This window comes from Pimephales promelas, chromosome 12 (assembly GCF_988280905.1).
Source record: "Pimephales promelas chromosome 12, fPimPro1.hap1.1, whole genome shotgun sequence".
Classification (NCBI taxonomy): domain Eukaryota; kingdom Metazoa; phylum Chordata; class Actinopteri; order Cypriniformes; family Leuciscidae; genus Pimephales; species Pimephales promelas.
Window position 1 is genome coordinate 4554407 of NC_142780.1, and position 21665 is coordinate 4576071.

Below are 21665 nucleotides of genomic sequence, written 5' to 3' on the forward strand. Positions count from 1 at the left end.
GATTAATGTGGACGTAGCCTAACCTTGCTACAACTGTGAAAAAAAAAATTACAATCCCGTGAAGCATTGTGAAAGTACGGGAGAAGAGTAGGGCAAAGCAATAATAAAAAAATGTAAATAAATTTTGAAATAAAAGTCGAAATACAATGTTGAGAAAAAACTCATTGAATTTCGAGAGTAAAGTCGTCGTGTTTCGAGAAAATAATTGTTAATTTAGAGAAAAAAGTTGAAATAAAATGTTGAGAGTGAAATCATAAAATGTTTAGATCAATTTGAGATATAGGCTTGATGTAGGCAATTTATATAGGCTACATTCATTATCTTAACATCTAGCTTACTGCATGCCCATGCTTACTGCCCGAAAACTTTTTCTCGAAATTTAAAGATTTATTTTTCTCAAAACACAATGACTTTATTCTCTTAATGAGTTTATTGTCAACGTTGTTTTTCGACTTTCGAGAAAAAACTCGTTACATTTTGAGAAAAAAAAAGTCAAAATAGAACCTTGAGGATAAACTCATTAAATTTCAAGAATAAAGTCGTTGTGTTTTGAGAAAAAAGGTCGAATCTAGAGAATAACGCATTCGATCAGTGTTCACTGATAGAGGACATGGCAGAGTTGGATCACTAGTCAAGCTGTATTTTAGACTTTATTTCAATAACAAAGAAATATTATCAACTTTAGTAGTAATGTATTGCATTAAAAGTGTCACTGAATTTGCCCGTTCAGAACTTCACTGATAAAAAAATGTTTGAGCCGTCACTTGAACAACGAACAGCGCTGGCCCAAATGCACTCTGGCAAATGGACATATGGTCAATGAAAACCGTATGTACGGCATTGCCATTAATGGCTGTATGCAGTCTTTACATTCTGTGGATGGATGAGCCACGATCACAACCACGTATCCTAAAGTAATAGCCAGTAGCTACTTTATAAAAACAGTTACTGGCATAGGAGGGGGTCCCGAGAGCTCCGAGCAGACATGGACCGAAAATGGTAGTGTGGCAGCAATACAAAGGTTTTTACAAAGTAACCGTGGAGACAGTTTCTCGAAACACGACTTTATTCTTGAAATTTAACGGATTTTTTCCTCGAAACCCAACAACTTTATTCTCGATATTTAATGATTTATTCCCAAAATTTTATTTAGACTTTTTTTCTCTAAATTTAACGATTTTTTTCTCGAAACACGACTTTATTCTCAATATTTAATGAGTTTATTCTCAAGATTGTATTTTCGTTTTTTTCTTGAAAGACAACGACTTTATTCTTGGTATTTAATGAGTTTATTCTCAAGATTGTATTTCGACTTTTTTCTCTAAATTTAACAGGTTTTTCTCGAAACACGACTTTATTCTCAATATTTAATGAGTTTATTCTCAAGATTGTATTTCGACTTTTTTCTCGGAGTTTAATCTCGCATTATAATGACTTTAATCTTGAGATGGTTTTATTTTTTTTTATCATTAGCTTGGCCCTAATCCTGTTCCGTATGTATTAAATGGATAGTTCAACCAAAAATGAGAATTCTGTCATCATTTACTCACCCTCATATTGTTCCAAACTTTCTTCCTTCAGTTGAAGAATGTTCGTAACCAGACGCATGTTAGTAACCAGTTGCCGTTAGCCATTGACATTTCAAACATCAAACCTCTGATCCAGAATGCAGCAGTGAGAGTGGTCTTTAATGAGCCGAAGAAAGCACACGTCACACCTCTCCTCACAAAATTGCACTGGTTGCCAGTTGCCGCTCGCATCAAATTCAAGGCACTGATGTTTGCCAATACAGAAGAACCACTGGCTCTGCTCTACCTAAACTCATTACTCCAGACGTACGTGCCATCCACAAGCTTGCGGTCTGCAAGTAAACATCGCCTCTTGGTGCCTTCTCAGAGAGACACAAAATCACTTTCACAGACCTTCACCTAGGCCGTTCCCTGCTGGTGGAATGATCTGCACAATTCAACTAGAGCTTCCGAGTCAAAAAAATGATAATTATTGAACTGCCTCCTTATCGTGGAGGAGGGGTTTGAGTACCCGAACAATCCTAGGAGCTATGTTGTCCGGCACTATATGCTCCTGGTAGGGTCTCCAAACAGGTCATAGGTGACGGGTCCGGCTAAGAGCATTTTATAAGCTCATAACCCTTACTGATGGACACATTAGGGTGTCCATCAGTGCACGTGGCACCAGGACACCCTAGGCCGGAGGTCGACGGTCAACTGTGTGGTTGTTTCATCCGACCTCTGGCTGTATGTCTTGGACACTCGGGTGAAGAGAGCGGCGGAGCTGTCAACTGATCACCACCTGGTGCTTTTTGAGGATGATGTTGTCATGCCGGCCCCTTTAGAGCAGGAACAATAGTGCGACGGTTTGCAGCCGAGTGTGAAGTGGTTGGATGAGAATCAGTACCTCCAAGTCAGAGGCCATGGTCCTCAGTCTTCAGGTAGGCGGAGAGTCCCTGCCTCAAGCGGAGGAGTTCAAGTATCTTGGGGTCTTGGGTTCATGAGTGAGGGAAGGATGGAACGGGCGATTGACCGGTCTGTCGTGGTGAAGAAGATTTACGGGTCAATCTACGTTCCGACTCTCACCTATGGCTGTGTATCATGAGCAAAAGGACAAGATCCCATATACAGGCGCATACCACCGGGAAGACCTGGGACATACTGGAGGGATTATGTCTGCCGGCTGCGGATAAGTGGAAGAAGATGGAAGTGTGTTTAGCTGAAAGAAAAAAGTCATACACACCTAGAATGGCTTGAGGGTGAGGAAGGATCATTTTATTTTTGGATGAACTAACCCTTTAAAGAAAATTTGCCAGTTACGTAATTTATTGGTCACTGCCTGCTCGTCTTTTCTTTTGCGCTTTATTTATTTTTTACCAATACTTTGTGTTTTTCTTACAAACAAGGATACCAGCATTAGCACTTTCACTGAAATAATTCAGTGCAGAAGACATGACTAATAACAAATAAAAAATATATACACAATAGAAACAGATACACATAAGGAATAATACAAATTATAGAAAAATAAAATGAATTCACAGGTTGATAATTATTCACGTCAAATACCATTTGATGGTATGTGGACACCATGGAGGTCAAACTAGTCGACTTCAGGTGCGGTGCGATCATGAAGAAAACAGCCTTCAAAGTCTTCAGTGGTATGGGTTATGAATAGGACTAGGTTTTGTTCAAAATTTTTCGATACCGATACCTTGACTTCGATACCGGTTCCTGAACGATACTTTTTTAGATACCAATTTAACAAAATCCATTTCAACAAGATTACATTACACATATCCTCTGAATTTTTTTTTTTCATAGACTCATCTCCATCTCCACATCTCCGCAAGACATTTTCGATACTCGATAGTATCGAGGCAATTCGGTTGCAAAATCATTTCAAATATAGCGTGCGTGTGTCTAGCTTCCCATCTTTAAAAATGAGATTTAAATAAATAAAAAAGAACATTGTTTTACTATTATTAAATTAAATACAAATTTATTTGTATCATTCCAAGTATTTGACATTGTATTAGCAGCAGACAATCATGCTCATGTGGCGACAGTCAAAAAATCGCCATCAGTTGAGAAAAGCTGAGGTGCCACAAACAGTATTTATATCGTTTTTACCTCTTGTAATCACAGCCACGTCCAAGTGATCCGAGGGCGCAGGGATATAAATACTGTTGGTTTTCTCACACAAACCGCTCGTTTCGTGTCTTAGGCCATCAATGTGTACTTACATTCATGAGTCATTAAATCATGTTTAATTTAGACTTCTCTGTGCATGCTCTTTGAGGTGGTGACCATAGACCTCCATTGACTGACAGACAAGAACGGTTTGACCTAAAAATATCAAAATTGAAAATACTGTGGAAACAAAGACACCTACATCTTGGATGCCCTTGAGGTAAGATAAAACATACCAAAAATTAATTTCAAAGTGAACTATCCCTTTAAGACCATTTGAACCAATAAAGTAATTTGAATTATGAAAAATAACAATACTCATAAAAGAAGAATTAGTTACAAGACATTTTGTAAGATTAGAAAGTTTGTAAGAAAATTATATCCCTGCTATCTAACTGTATAGGACCAAAAAACAAACAAAAACAACCCATATATAACAATTAAAACTATAAATGAATGATGAATATTACATATGAGAATACTAGATTAAAAAGGACCACAATTAGAGAGAGTTACCAGTAGATGCTCTCTAGTTAATTAAAAAAAATGTTTAAACACACAAGAAAAATAAATACAACACGAAAACTACAACTTTGATCGTGAGAAAACGGAAATAGTTTAATTTCTTTTAAACTCAGAATAACAGCTAGGCCTATTAGACAGGGTTGCTAGTGTAAACCTATAATGATTATATTTTAGTTCTATTTAGTTATTATTATTATTAGAGTTTGTCTCTGGGATCCATTGAAGCCGTTGGGTAAAGTGTGCTCTGCTTTTCTTATGTCCATATCTATGAGAAGCTCCTTTGAGTAATGGACTCCTCAGTTTCATCTAAGCTACTGTAGCTCTTACAGGGAAATCAAGTCAAGATCTAGCCTGCTGAAAACCAGTTTCTTTGGGCATGTTTTAAATATGAGAACCAGGTTCAAGGTCTATAACTCTGATTTATGCATGAAATCAAAGTCTTAATCCATGTGTACAAATGCATTACTGCAGTTTACATTTGGCAGATGCTTTTATCCAAAACAACTTGCACTGCATTCAAGCTAGTCTTTAGTTTTCCATGTCATGCCATCCTTGAGAAGATACTGTATGAAAGACGCAGCTTAGAGGCCATATATTCTCGAGCAATCATCTGAATGATGTTTATATACTGTAAAATAGTTTAAAAAGGGCTTGAAAAAACAGTCTCGGATTAAAAAGAAAGAAAATGCAATTCACTTGGCAAGGCTGAATTTACATGAAAAAGGTTGTCCCTTTTCCAGTTACATAACATTTTAGTTGGTTTGCATATGTATGTGTGTGTGTGTGTGTATATATATATATATATATATATATATAGATAAAGTTAATAATACTAGTGTATGGAGTCTTAAATATATTTTTATACATACATACATACATACATATAGATATATATTTAGTTCTTTGATTGTTTCTATGGGTGTTTGATTCCAGGTTTTTCAGAGTCGACTCTGATTCCATTTATTTTACATCAAAACAGGAATAACACAAGGAATAATAAAAGATTGCAGATATTATGCACATTTTCTTCCAGCACAAAACCTAAATTCCCCTTATTAAAGCACACTTAGCATGACTGTCCAAATTAGACCAATTTAGTGATGACATTACCTTGACATGAGTAGCTGTCAACATCATATCCAGGTTGCTGATTTATTTATTTTTTTTAGCTGTGGCCAAATATTATATCAGAATTAAATAAACGAGAAAGGCGGCAGGCCTGTTCTTTAATAAATTCAATCTCATTATAATCGTTGGTGATCATTGTCTTAAAAAACTGCTTAGGAGAGTTAAAGATCCTACAAATAAATACAATACATACAAAAAAATATTTTTGGTGCGCCTGGTAAACCCGCCCTTATAATAACAATCCGTCATGCAACATGCGCACCTGTTCTTAAAGGGTATGTTGGATGGCGCTCTGATTGGTTTAGTTCACGTTACGCCCAAACCACACCTATGAATAATGAAGCTACTTCAGACCAACCCCTTTTAGATTTGCGCTAGGCGCAAGGGGCATTTATCCCGCCGGGAAAATAGCAACAGCGCCGGGACCCGCCCACAAAGTTACTTGCGCTTTGGTCTTTGACACTTGCGTTTTGAGAAAAAAAAAAAATCATTAAATTTAGAGAATAAAGTCGTGTTTCGAGAAACTGTCTCCATGGTTACTTAGTAAAAACCTTTGCATTCCACACTACCATTTCCGCGCAGAGCTCCTATGCCAGTAACTGTTTTTATGAAGTAGCTACTGGCTATTACTTTAGGATCATTATTGGTTGTGTACGCCTCCATCCACAGAATGAAACGACTGTAACCATACAGCAAATGGCAATGCCGTACATACGGTTTTAATTGACCATATGTCCATTTGCCAGAGTGCATTTGGGCCAGCGCTGTTCGTTGTTCAAGTGACGGATCAAGCGTTTTTTATCAGTAAAGTTCTGAACGGGCAAATTCAGTGACACTTTTAATGCAATACATTACTACTAAAGTTGATAGTATTTCTTTGTTACTGAAATAAATTCTCACGATTATTTCGACTTTTTTCTCGAAATGTATCGAGTTTTTTTCTCGCAACACAACAACTTTATTCTCGAAAATTAATGAGTTTATTCTCAAGATTGTATTACGAGTTTTTTTTCTCTCAAAACAACGATTTTATTCTCGATACTTAATGAGTTTATTCTCAAGATTTTATTTCGAGTTTTTTTCTTTCGAAACACGACTTTATTCTCGAAAATGAACGAGTTTATTTTCAAGATTGTATTTTGAATTTCTCTAAATTTAACAAGTTTTTTCTCGAAACACAACGACTTTAATCTCGATATTTAATGAGTTTATTCTCAAGATTGTATTTCGACTTCCTTTCTTGAAATTTAATTTCGCATTATAATGACTTTAATCTCAAGATGGTTTTATTTTTTATTATTGCTCGGCCCTAATCCTCTTCCGTATTATCTAGTGAAAGATCGGCCATTTTCTGAAAATAAATAAACATTTCTATACTTTTTAACCGCAAATGCTCATCTAGCTCTGCGATGCGCCACACATCACGTAATCACGTTGGAAAGGTCACACGGTGACCCGGCGTAGGCGGAAAATGTTGTATAGGGCGAAAAGATAATTTTCTGTTTTACCTTTTGTGAGTCTTTGCACGCCTGCTTTGTAAACATTACGTCTGCACCTCTGCCTAACACCATGAACCGTCACCTTCAACGTGATTACGTGATGCGTGGCGCATCGCAGAGCTAGTGCAAGACGAGCATTTGTGGTTAAAAAGTTTAATTTTTGTTGAAAATGACCAATCGTTTCACTAGATAAGGCTCTTATCACTCGGCTGCGATCGTGTGGAGCCTTTAAAGCTGCACTATAAGTCACTATGTGGAGAAAAATCCTGGAATGTTTTCCACAAAAACTTCTCGAATGAATGAAGATAGACGGACGTGAATATCTTGGATGACATGTGGGTGAGTAAATTCAGGAAATTTTGATTCTGAAGTGAACAAATCCTTCAACCTTGACGTATTGTGTTGTTTGCTAACAGTCTAATTCGGTTTGTCAATGTCTGGATTTTGATTTTGTTTTTGTACTGGATCTTAATTAAAATCTGTCAGTCTGGGTGAGCAATCGCTGACAGATTCATTCAAGCATGTGTCAGTCATCCTCAGTGAACGCATTACACAAACCTGGGCCTCCCAGCAGGCCGAACGGGCCGATGTCAGCAGAGCGTCTCTGGGACTGGATTTAATATGCTTAAGTGAGTAATGACACGGTGTGAGTGCACTGGACGCTAGAATACACTCAACCTGAGGTCATCTGAGCGGCCACACCCAGCCTCCAACGCTGCGGTCACATACCACTGTCACTACGACCAAAATGAAAGATGCCGTTTTATCTTTATGTTCTGTCCACAGTTTGTGGTGGAAGTCTTGACGCTCAGCATGTGTCTGTGACAGCAAGGCAGCACACCGGATCTTAAAGCAGAGATTATTTATTCAATGAAATCAAAGATATTACAAATAGGATGGTACATATAGGACAAACTGTTGACACAATCAAAACACGCAAGATCCGGCCTCAATTTAAGATTAATAAAAAGTCTATAGGTAAGATGGTGAGATTCATGTAACAGCAGGAGAGAAGAGCACAGCACCCATGTGATGCCTACATGTTAGTGTTCAGAAATCACCATTAACCCTCTAGACACACGATCAATGACGCTTTCTGGACTTCCCCAAAAATGGCAGCCTGTCCGGTAAAATGATCCCATCTACAGGCTGTGGGGTTGACTGGTTTGTTCACTGATGAAGTTCTCAATCTGTATTGCCTGTGAATAAACAAACAAACAGGTAAATGCAGGTCCAAACATGGTTGCACTGAGGTCTGGGTCTGTGTTCAGTAGTACTAGATCACATGACTTCAGTTTGGCTTGTTCTATATGCCAATTGTATCTACACTGGAGCTAATTTCAGTTGTCAATTCACCTTTTAGTGCTTAATCCTGTACACAGAGTTCAGTCATTTACAGGAGTGGGAACCAAAAATCAACCTCATTTACTCTCCCCTTGTGTCGTTCCAAACCCATAAGACTTTCGTTCATCTTTGAAACACACACACACACACACAAAACACAAGTGAAGGTGATGGCGCAGTGGATAAGACACATGCCTTTGGTGTGAGAGACCCGGGTTCGAATCCACTGTGAGACACCAATGTGTCCCTGAGCAAGACACTTAACCCCTAGTTGCTCCAGAGGCGTGCGACCTCTGACATATATAGCAATTGAAAGTCACGTTGGATAAAAGGCATCAGCTAAATGAAAAAATAATGTAAATGAAGATCTTTATGAGAAAATCTGAGATTTCTGTCCCTCCATTGACAGATACGCAACTACCACTTTGACGATTAAAAAAAAAATCATAAAGACACCGTAATACGAATCCATATGAATTTAGTCCAAATTTTCTGAAGAGACTCAATCGCTTTATATTCACATATAAACATTGATCAGAGAACATAAACAGAAGCTCAACTGAAACGTGTGAGAACAAACCTCTCGCTGAAGCTCAAACGTGCTTCTGTTTACCACAACTGATGAATGTTTATTTGTGAATAAAGGACTAATTAAATCTGTTCATCATATATCAGGGATCGAGTCTCTTCAGAAAATGTGAACTAAACCGCTTAATTCGTATGGATTAGTTTTACGATCTCTTTTTGAAGCGTCAAAGTGGTAGTTGTAGTTGCGTATCTGTCAATGGAGGGACAGAAATCTCTCAGATTTCATCAAAAAGATCTTCATTTGTGTTCTGAAGATGAACGGAAGTCTTACGGGTTTGGAACGACACGGGGTTGAGTAATTAATGAGAGAAATTTCATTTCATTTCAAGGAAGTGACACTGAATGATACGAACTGAACAACTAGTTAATGAGCCATTTAAACGTGCATCAGAGATGGGTCTCTTTTTGCATGCGCAGTGCAGGAAAATCACAGGGAAAGAGGTACGAGCCTTGACTCAATTGATGTGGCCAGATCTTGCTAGAAAAACAGCCAACATGATCAAGCCCATAAACAAATAAACGAAAGCAAATGCTTTACATTGAAAATTTTGCACCTTTGATAACTTTATGATCGAAGCCCAGACAAGCCCAAAATAATAAGACCTCTGACATATATAGCAATTGTAAGTCGCTTTGGATAAAAGTGTCAGCTAAATGAATAAATGAAAATGGGAATGGAAAATATACTGAACCTGGAGTGTGAATGTATATGAATTCTGAGAGCGTGTGAATCTGCACTTGACACAGACTCAGTTTGTCCTTATAGAGCCCACCGTCTCATATTTGATACACAAACTTCAGAGGCCTCTAAATAATCAAAATGATCAAAACCTGTATTTCACAATCATCATCATTGTATTGTATTGCATTATGTGTGTTTTGAAACTACAGTTATGATCATAAAATTAAGAATTTAAATATCATCTTACCAAAACATTATTGGGAGATAGAGAGTGAAAATGATATTTATATGATTTTATGCAATATCTGCTACACTGTTCTGGCCATATAAATATCAGCATCTGCAGCATATCGCATATTTTTGCTCTACAATAGAGCTGTTTTTTCCTCCATGAATGAGCTGCATATTCTAATTATATTAAACTATATGAGCTATAAATCCTTATTTATTAAATATGATACTCAACTGTCGAGTACTCAACTGTCGAGTACTCAACTGTAGATACTCATCTGTAGATACTCAACTGTCGAGTACTCAACTGTAGATACTCAACTGTAGATACTCAACTGTCGAGTACTCAACTGTAGATACTCAACTGTCGAGTACTCAACTGTAGATACTCATCTGTAGATACTCAACTGTCGAGTACTCAACTGTAGATACTCAACTGTAGATACTCAACTGTCGAGTACTCAACTGTAGATACTCAACTGTCGAGTACTCAACTGTAGATACTCAACTGTCGAGTACTCAACTGTAGATACTCAACTGTAGATACTCAACTGTCGAGTACTCAACTGTCGAGTACTCAACTGTAGATACTCAACTGTCGAGTACTCAACTGTAGATACTCAACTGTAGATACTCAACTGTCGAGTACTCAACTGTCGATACTCAACTGTCGAGTACTCAACTGTAGATACTCAACTGTCGATACTCAACTGTCGATACTCAACTGTCGAGTACTCAACTGTCGATACTCAACTGTCGAGTACTCAACTGTAGATACTCAACTGTCGAGTACTCAACTGTAGATACTCAACTGTCGAGTACTCAACTGTAGATACTCAACTGTCGATACTCAACTGTCGAGTACTCAACTGTAGATACTCAACTGTAGATACTCAACTGTCGATACTCAACTGTCGAGTACTCAACTGTAGATACTCAACTGTCGATACTCAACTGTCGAGTACTCAACTGTAGATACTCAACTGTCGATACTCAACTGTCGAGTACTCAACTGTAGATACTCAACTGTCGAGTACTCAACTGTAGATACTCAACTGTCGATACTCAACTGTCGAGTACTCAACTGTAGATACTCAACTGTAGAGTACTCAACTGTAGATACTCAACTGTCGAGTACTCAACTGTCGAGTACTCAACTGTAGATACTCAACTGTAGATACTCAACTGTCGAGTACTCAACTGTAGATACTCAACTGTTGAGTACTCAACTGTAGATACTCATCTGTAGATACTCAACAGAACTCTAGGTTCAGGCTTCAGTACAGGGTCAAATAATAATGGTACGTGACAGAACAAGCATACCTGTGTTTCAGTAGTTGATCATGCGCTTGACGGCCTCAAAGCACTTCCACTTGTCTGGGATGTAAAAGGGCTCAAAGATGTGCGGGAAGGGCGTATCATACCCACAAACCCTACTGATGGGAGCCTCCAAGTTGAGGAAACACTCCTCCTGCAGAGAACACATGAAGCGCCATTATTAATATCTATCATACAAATCGTTCTTTATTTCCAGAGCCTATTCACCTTATTATAACGCAAGAGCTGCGCGAGCTATTACAACTTGAATGTGTCGAGGCTTCTGGTTTCATTCGCAATTAGTTATTTAATTCCTGATGCTTGATATCACAAACTATAATATTATTTAAATTTCTTATCATAAACCTTATAGCATTTTGTTATTCTTCCCATTATTTACCTATAGCGGCTAATGAATTGTAAGTCAAGTCACCTTTATTTATATAGTGCTTTATACAATATAGATTGTTTCAAAGCAGCTTTTTAGTGATGACAGTAAAATAATTAAAATGATGCAAACAGAGTTCATTTTGGCTGTACAGCTTTAAAAGAAAATACTGTCATTATTCAGCGTTGATTCAGTTCCATTGTAAAGATCGTCTATTATTAAATTAGTTAATTTCATCCATAAAGCAGTGCTGCGGAAAAATGTGATGTCATTGTCCAGCTCAGTTCTCATCCAATAGTGTCGGTGCAGTCAAGTCACTGTTGAACATCTTGGATGCCCTTGAGGTAAGCTAAAACATACCAAAAATTAATGTCAAAGTGAACTGTCCGTTTAAGTGGAAGTGCCCACACAGAAAATAGCTTACTTCCGCATTGAAGGTGAACGCAAAATATTTTGATGTTTTCATTTAAGTTTAAATCACTGATTTGTTGCTGTTCTACATTCATGTTGCAAGTCTGCAACAACACTGACTATTTATACAAGAGTCAAGAGACACCAGTCATGATGTAGGTGTGTGTGTGTGTGTGTGTGTGTGTGGTGGGGGTTCTTATGAAATTTATTATTCTCATATTGTAGAGCTGATTTCAAAGAGAAATTACATAACATTTGTTTTCCGTCCCTCCACTGCAAGTCCATTCCACCCAAACCGTGATGCTTCAAAACATTCATAAAGAGATTGTAAAGGTAATCCATATGAAATGAGCAAAAGAGTCACGTTCAATATATATGATGAACCGATTTAATTTAGACTTTTATTCACAGACAAACACATCAAATAAGGAAAACCGAAGCTCAAATGTGCTTGCTTGACGTACAAGAACCAAGAGGTTCAGTCAAACGCGTTATTTTAAAGCTTGAAGGATTTGGTGGAAACGACTCTCAAAAGAGGGACAGAGATGTTTCCAGTTTCACAAACAATATCTTCATTAGTGTTTTGAAAACGCAAGTCTTACAGGTTTGGAACGACATGAGGGTGAGTAAATGACTGGGTCCTGAGGGCCTGCCTCAACACTCCCGTCTGGACGTCTATGCCTAGTAAGACCTCCATTAGCTGGTTTAATTGGGATTAGAGCTCAACTTTGGGCCTTCAGGAGCAGGATTGGACACCCATACTTTAGAGAGTATTTTTCTGTTGATCTTTAGAAAACAAGCCAAATTAGGTATACTGATATTCCAACACATTCTCATACTTTGCCGTCATCATATAGGTGACGCCATATGACATTTAGTCGAAATACTACGCACATGGCACCCTTTAGCGTCAATATAAAACGCACTGTTATGGGTAGGTTTAGGTCTGCGTCTCATATTGACGCCAAAGGATGCCAGTCACCTGTATGACACCTTGGGTTCTGCGTGTTATATTGACGCTAAAGGGTGCCATGTGCGTAGTATTTTGACGAAATGTCATATGGCGTCACCTATATGACGCCAAAGGATGAGAACGCACCCTATATTCAATGCTGTGAAACAAAAACAGTAAAAACAAAGTCCAATAGTGAAGGCTGTAATTTATTAAAGAACACGGTTGAACTCAAGAACATGTCTTAAATATGGAGGAACAAGTAAATATCATAAACCGCACAGGATAAACAGCAAAAAATGATTATGTCCTTAGTCATGACCCCAATGAGCGGTTGGGTTTCTATTTAAGCTTTTGGAGAACTTTAAAATGAGGTATCAAGCCAAAAAAATCCCAAATGGAAGCAAAACAAACCCAATTCCTAATAACAAAACACAAAACGATCAAAAATGGCATCAGCAAAATCTATAAAAGGTCTAATGTTTCCTCATACAAAGCCAACACTGAAATCTACTGTCCACGAAGACACGTCCAACTCTTAATGGATGCTTTTTGGCTTTTCCGTGCCCAAATCTGAACTCGGAAAATGCATGAGCTAAGTGTGAAACGTGTTGCACTCTGGGCGAACTCTCTCGTCTGGTTGTGTTTTCTGAAGTGCCTAGAAAAGAGCGTCAAGCTTCATTAAAGGGCCTTGTGCTTGCTTTACATGACGGCCTGAATAAACACAAAAATGTGTTTTAGATTTGCATCCGCAGGCAGATCCAGCCCCGCAGAGCCGAGGCAGGTCCCAGATGCTCCAGTCGTGCCGCTCAGTGGTCAGAACGGGCCTGGCATCTCGCTGCGAGTTGGGATTTGATGTGGCGAGATGAACCTAGTGCTTCTGCTACTCAGAAATAGTTGTATCTACATGGGATGAATCTAGTGCGGTTTGTAGGACACATCAGGACATCTGCTGATAGGCAGGAATTAAAATTAAATGCAATACATCTGTTCGCTTCAGTTCACTTCAGTGCAGGAAAATAATGTTTCCCATTCTCTACGCTCTCAAACTTATTGTTTTTGGCATTTACGTTTGTTCATCCATGTTTTCTATATATTCTCGTCCACCATTACTGCTTGGATAATCAAAGCATCAAAATAGTTTAGTACCACTCATGCGCTATACTCCAGGTCTTCTGAACTAGACGGTTGTGAGCCAAAAAAGGGTCGCAACACACGTTTCATCTGCGAAACAGAAGAGGTCCAAACACGTGCACATTAGACAGAACTACAACGCAAACGTAGACAGAGCAAACCAATCTAACATCAGCAACAGTTGGAGGTCTGAATCACCACAGTACATATTTAGCAAATTGTCCTCAGTTTTAAAGCCAAGGGTAATTTTGGGTCATTTATTCTTCGGTCCCAAAGCGGACGAGTACCTGCCAACCTGACCCACGAGAAGAGCAAGAAGAAACCTCTAAATACTCTTACTGGAAAAGCATGAGAACAGAAGTGCAGTCTTGTCTGAAGACACGGCATGTGGACTACTACTTCAGTTTCATCCATATGCGCAAGTCGCACGGGTATATTTGTGGCGATCGCCATTGTATGGGTAAAAATTATAGAATCATTAGGATTAAGGAATAATCGTGTCCCATGAAGATATTTTGTACATTTCCTACCGTAAATATAGAAAACCTTTATTTTTGTGACAAAATGCAGTACAATCGCAAACACAAATGGACAATTTTAAAGGCGATTTTTCCAAAGACTCCAGATCTTCAAATGCTTGCATCTTGGCCAAATATTATCCTATCCTAATAAACCATACATCAATGCTTTTTTATTCAGTTTCATATGTATACATCTCAATTGAAAGAAATTTGCCAATGTGACTGGTTTTGTGGTCCAGGGTCACATATGAGCAGCGCATCATTATACAGTTATAAAACCTGGAGACTGTAATAATTTACAAATGTAAGCGTAGATAGAGTTTTAAAGGAGTAGTTCACTTTTTAAAATATTTTGCTGATAATTTACTCACCCCCCATGTCATCCAAGATGTCCATGTCTTTCTTTCTTCAGTCGAAAAGAAATTAAGGTTTTGATGAAAACATTCCAGGATTTTTCCGCATATAATGCACTTCAGTGGGAACCAAACGGTTCAAGGTCCAAAAGACACTTTCAGTGCAAACTAAAAACTGTTCAAAGGGCTTTCAAAGGGATTCCAGACGATGAATAAGGGTCTTATCAAGCCAAACGATCGCTCATTTAAAAAAAACAACAACAAAGTTTAAGATTTAAAAGCTAAAATTGTCACCTTGCTCTGTTCTGTGATGTGCGTTCGTGACTTTCCTGTTCGAACTCGTTCATCAAAATGAACGAATCGGTTTCCGAGTCAATTCGTTTGTTCGTTGAATGAACCAAACGACTCAGAAAAAGATTTGTTCATTTTGATGAACTAGTTTGAACAGGAAAGTCACGCACATCACAGAACAGAGCAAGGCGACCATTTGAGCTTTTTTTTTTTTTTTTAAATGAGCGATCGTTTCGCTCGATAAGACCCTTATTCATCGCCTGGAATCGTTTAAAGCCCTTTGAAGCTGTACTGAAACTGTCTTTTGGACCTTTTTGAACTGTTTGGTGCCCAATGAAGTCCATTATATGGAGAAAAATGCTGGACTGTTTTCATCAAAATCCTTAATTTCTTTTCGACTGAAGAAAGAAAGACATGGACATCTTGGATGACATGGGGGTGAGTAAATTATAAGCAAAATATTTTAAAAAGTGAACTACTCCTTTAAGATAGTTTTATTTATTTATTTATCTATAACAGTTTAGTGGCAAAAAGTGATAGTCAATATACAGTATAATGTAAAGCATATGAGTTATAGGATTTCGTTTTGACAGTTATTCAATGCTGCTTTTTTGAGTCACTTATTTGTATGGTATGGTACAAAATTGTGTTAACACAATTAAGCCTTTGGAAACTGTATAACAAAACATACATTTAGCCCGTGCATGTGCTAAACGTTGATAAGCAAATATGGCCTAGTCAAAAGAGCTCTCACAAACACTATAGAGAACAATTATTACATTAGTTTATCAGTTTATTACATTAGAAACTCTTAAGGCCATTGCAAACTGAGTCTAAAATTCACATCCGAAATTTTCGCACAAAAAAAAAAAAAATATCGACCTCACGTTATGTCAATCACGCTAGCACACCGCCTCCGAAACTTTTGTGCATCATAAAATTAATCGGATCGGGTTCAATTTTCTGCGTTTTTCGCATCCACAGCCAGCATTTTGAGAGCTTTTTTGATCATTCAGGGCCGATGGGAGCTCGTTCCACACGTCATCGCACATGCGCAGTCCTTTCAGTTTCAGTCAAGATTCGATCAAGTGTTTGAAAAGGAAACCTTCCCGAAATTTCGGATCAATTAAGGTGTGATTGAGTAGCCAATTCGATAACTAATGTATTATTTGGGTACAATATATAACCTGTAAGTTAGCCCATACAGCTGTTCTGTCTGCCCAGCGCTTCCGCCTTGCCACGCGTGTGCCTGTGTGTGTACATACCTCTGTTTAGGACCAATTGGTTCACGGAAATTGGTGGTCTTCTTTTTAATATGTGGCCCCAGAATCGCTACCAAAGCATCAAACTGTTCCACTGACATTCTGAAGTAAATTTTGAATCGCTCGGGATAAATTCGTGACAACTTGATAAGGAGGTGGTTCTTGCCTTCCTCTCGGCACAATTTCAGGATTGGATGGACCAAATATCTTCTCTTTCTTCTCTTTTCAATAAGAGAGAGGGCGACAAAACCATCCTCACTGCTTGATGAATCCATTTTGTATTTTTGTGCGTTTTTTATGCAAAGGTTTAATAAATACGCATCGGACTCAGTGTGCAAGTCAAGTCAAGTCATATTTATTTATATAGCGCTTTTCACAATACAGATTGTATCAAAGCAGCTTCACAGTGATAACATGAAAGTTGTACAACACAGATCAATAATATTGTTAAATATTAAATATTAAATAAGCCCAACTAAGCAAGCCAAAAGCAAGGCAACAGTGGCAAGGAACCAAAACTCCATCAGATTGGATGGAGAAAAAACCTTGGGAGAACCCAGGCTCAGTTGGGGGCCAGTTCTCCTCTGGCTTACATTCATATTGTTTATATATAAATATTAAATATAAATATTGTTTATGTATAAAACGGCGCCATAACATATCGCAGTCGTCTCTTCACAGGTGTTGGTCTTCTCATCACAGGCGTTGGGGCATCCGAAATCCCCGTGAGAGGCTGGATACAAAACTGGACCTGACACTTTCTGTGCGTGACGAATTTTTAGGCTGACGAACACGAAAAAACGCATACAAAAATTTCGGACTCAGTGTGCAATGGCCTTTAGCCTTATTCATAAGCCCAAAATTTGAGGTACCAGAAAACCCATTAGAGCTTTTGAAGAATAAGCATGATATCATTAGGGGGAATAAAATGTTTGATCAGAACAACTGAGAAAAACACGATTCACAGCCAAATACTTGCAAGATGACCTGATGAAAGGAGGAAAAAACATTTCAATGCAGTATAAGAAGAATTGACAAGCATGGCCTTCATGTTGGGGCACCTGCTTTTATAATTTGTTATTTATGAAGGCAGCTGGCTACGCTTCAGAAGGCCTTATTAACCCCCTGAAGCCATATACTCTAAATAAGATGAAACATTTGAATTCACATTCAAAGCAAGCAGAAAAAGAAATCTGTATCGAAAAATATGTTTCAATGCCAGTGAATTAAACAAGTTTCCCACATTACAACATGAAATCCAAAATCAACCTCAATGAGGCTGTTTATGGCCAGTTGTTAGTGATAAAAACTAAACATGTAAATAATTTAGTTCTGGGACATATGCTATAAACCAGAGTCTGAATGACTATAAGCAGCATAAATCTTCTCAAATTCACTGACACTGTTGCAGTAGTTCCTCTGGGTCATTCAGACCCTTTAGTATGTACAGAGACGCTAATCTAAAAGGCCATTTTTAGACAATCATTCTGAACTTCATGCTATTTTTCGCTTCATAACGGTCAGCATGTGCATGTCAGAGGACTTTACCATCACTCTGAGAGGCTCAGACACGCAGAAACATCAAATCATCTCAGCACAGTAACAAATGTCAGGACTGGAGATTTCTCATGTTTTTTACCCATGGGTCAACTTCACAAAACTGACATTCAGAACTGATTTGAGAAGCCATATAAAATCACAATGAACTGAACTATGAACTGAAGTGGCAAACAATGCAGAGTTGTAATTTAAAGGGCACCTATTATGCCCCTTTTTACAAGATGTAATATTGGTCTCGGGTGTCCCCAGAATGTATTTGTGAAGTTTCAGCTCAAAATACCCCACAGTTAATTTATTATAACCATTTGAAAATGTCATTTTGGGGCCTGTTTAAAAATGAGCTGTTTTGGTGTATACCACCTTAAATGCAAATGAGCTGCATATCTCCGCCCTGCCTTAGGATGAGGGCGTAACTTGATACCTATGGCAGTCGGTAAGCAGAAGGGCTGAGAGAGTGAAAGAGACCTGCTGTTTTGAATGTCATTCAGCCGTATATGTTAGAATCGGAATATATAAATAGTCTCTGATCAGACCCCGATGACGAAGAGACTCCGGCAGAATAAACATAAATGAGAATGGACCAGTACGTCTCGGTACGGTTATTTGATACATTTATGTACTTATAGAGTCGTAATCGCGTCTTTTTGCAAGTATGGATGTGCAACACACACACAGACACACACAAACACTAATGCTGGCGCATTTTTTTGAAACTACATACACATTCTGTGATAAAGTTTGCTACGTACAAGCGAAATTAAATTACATGCGAGTGACCTGTTGCGTCATGTTTACTTGTCATACAGGTGCTTCTGTGGCAAATGTGAGAAGATAGCTAACTTACAGAACAACAACATATATGCAGTTTTTAATACAACATCTTTAAATATATATATATTTATAAACGTGTGGTTACACACTATACAAACACGGTTTAAATTATATACACAGGCATCCTACGATGACAACAACTTTAGACACATTTGTTGTTGAATTGGCTGACATCGACTGAAAAGACTATTTGCTCAAAAATCATAAAATACACTTACTGTTACTGGAGGTGACGGTGGATCGCAAACAGTAGACGACGATCCACACTTGAGGATTAACTTTTAAGCCACAACAACAGGATTAACCCACGAGTCCACGACAGAACACTTATGTTTCCAAGAGACATTACCGGCTGTCCGAGGGCGGGGTCTAGGCCACAACCACACTGTCAATCAAACCTCTTGCTCAATTCTACGTCACAAAGAGCTGAATCTCAGAACAGCTCGTTCTCAGACAGTGCAGATGATTTATTGAGATTGTATAAAAAACACTGGGTGGATTTTTATCATTCTAGGGTGGTTTTGCTCACACACTGCCAACACACATTTATGTTCAAACACCATGTAAAAGTGAATTTTCCATAATAGGTGCCCTTTAAACTTAATGAGGTTGAATAAAAATGCAATGACAATCAGATAATTTAATTAAATTATAGCATACACACATATTTAATACATTTCACCATTGTGGAAAGTGCTCATATTAGCTTTGCTTTATTTATGCCGAGCACAAGATGCTGTTGTGCAAAATCATCATTTAGTACGCTTTATAAGCCGTTTTCCTCATGGGGACAAAAAAAACCTCAAGATCAACAAATTCTTGTATTACCATCCTTGTGGGTACATTTTGTCCCCATAATGTAGGAAACACCTGACCCCTCAAACACACACACACACATATTCCAGAGGAAACTGGCTGCTTTATTCATACACAGACAAAGACAACGAGACAGATGATCCTGAATATTATCCCAACTATTCCATGGAGTTGTCCAGGAACACCGAGATCAATCTGAAAAATCCAGTACTGGATCCAGGAATAACAGTACGGTCATCTGCTGTCACAGTCTCCGCTTCTGTCCGATCATCTGCTCAGTGACTGCACAAAGCTGAATGTGTCTCTACTGTGACAGAATAACACAACCAGACTCTTACCATGATCTGAGCTATCCAGTCCAGTCATTTAATACGTGATGTGTTTTGGTGGGGGGCCGCCGTTATCACAGACATCAGTAGCTTGACCACAGTTCAGGTTTTACATGTAGCTAATATCCTTTTTTTAGCAACTTTTCTGTTCAGTGCCATTATCTGTGGACATCCGGCTGACTCATGCATGCCCACCGTGCTCAAACACACACACACACACAGGTGCTTTAACAAACTTTGACGTCAATGGAAACGTGACAGATGACGTTCATGTTTAAAGACTGGCCCTGCATCTATGCATGGATGAATCTCTTGATACAATTTCCACCATCAGCACCAGCTCGCTGAGACTCATGAATGTGTACACTACTGTTCAAAATCTTGGGTCAGTACACTTTCTTTTAAAAGAAGTTATTACTTTAATTCAGCAAAGATGCACTGAATTGATCAAAAGTGGCATTTATAAAATATACAAAGATTCCGGTTTCAAATACAAGCTGTTCTTTTGTATTTTCTAGACATGAATCAGGATTTCCACAAAAATATGCCGATTTTCAACATTGATAAGAAATGTTCCTTGAAACACTGCTGTAACTCTTGACGGACAAGAGCGTTAGCAAATCCTGCCTGAGAGGTCAAAGACATTTGATTGATGGACATCTAGAAATGTCAGATACAGTAAAAACGTTTGCAGATCATTCCACTACAAAATGAGATGTGAAGTAAGGCTGTTTTCAGTTTGGTTGATGTTTTCCCCCCTTTATTTATGAAGGGACCATGCACAATTTTTTTTACATAAAATTACCATTTCATGTATTGTACCGTATTTAGCCAGAGGCTATTTTTCATCCGTAGTTCCCCAAACAAGACAAAGCTAACAAAACATTACACAGACAATACTAATGTTCACATACAATAAATGCATAAATACTGTCAAGGCCATAAAACAACATAAATAGATGAAATCAGTCAATCAATTTAACTACAACAATCTCAATGGTTATAATTGGTTCCAATTGGTTCAGTTTTCTGTCTGACGTCATTTGAAACCAAATCAGGCCAAAAAGAAGTTCATTTGTAGGTAGTTTCGGAAGTTTCGAAATGGAAAAGTTTGCTCCGGCTGGTAAACACGTTTGAACGTCCATTGGTCCTTGGCGATTGCATAAAGGTAGGGTCTGTAAAGCTTTGCCTTCTTTGACATGGAGATCTTAGGTGTTATAACATCAATAGAAACTGAAGTTGTAATTTTAATTGAAAGCAGCACTGACACACTTTTTTCATGTTTTATACTGTAAAGCTGGTTGCTTTAAAGCAATCTACTGTATAAATGCTATATAAATCAACCTGACATGACTTTACTGGGGGGGCTGAATCGCAGAGCCGATGCAAACATATCCACATCGCTATGACCAGGTGCTCTCTCAACTTTCTCGTCATTTTTATTGTTGAGATGAAAGCGCACAGCACATATTTACATATTCATCTGAACGCTGCTTTCAGTGTGGCCAGCGTCTGGATGATCACTAACGGTATATCGCAGAGGTATTTCTAACTTTTTACCCCTAAGCGTAGAACGGAAAAGAACTTCGCTGTGAGTATTTCATTACACTAGTCTGTTTCAAAACAGACGTCTGGGGTAGGATTCATAATACTCAAATATAGTTTTGTAAATGGTAACCAACATTACTTAAATGGTCGACGATGACAAAACTGAAACGGAGTCAAATAATTGAATATCTGTGGCTGGTTGCATAAAATGTTCTCTTGCATAAAATGTACTATTCTTACAAGTTAGTAATCTA

At 38.1% G+C, this 21665-nt stretch overlaps 1 protein-coding gene across 1 annotated transcript in view; it reads right to left on the reverse strand.

Annotated features, from left to right (window-relative positions):
* Positions 1 to 7700: 7700 nt before the first annotated feature.
* bckdhb (branched chain keto acid dehydrogenase E1 subunit beta) overlaps positions 7701 to 21665 on the reverse strand; it is a 98250-nt gene continuing 84285 nt past the window's right edge. Inside the window, exons 10-11 of the mRNA XM_039651316.2 lie at positions 11022 to 11169; positions 7701 to 8052 (exon numbers count right to left, since the gene is read on the reverse strand). Of these exons, the coding sequence (XP_039507250.2) occupies positions 11029 to 11169 (141 nt within the window). The 3' untranslated portion in view covers positions 7701 to 8052; positions 11022 to 11028. The remainder of the gene's footprint in view (positions 8053 to 11021; positions 11170 to 21665) is intronic.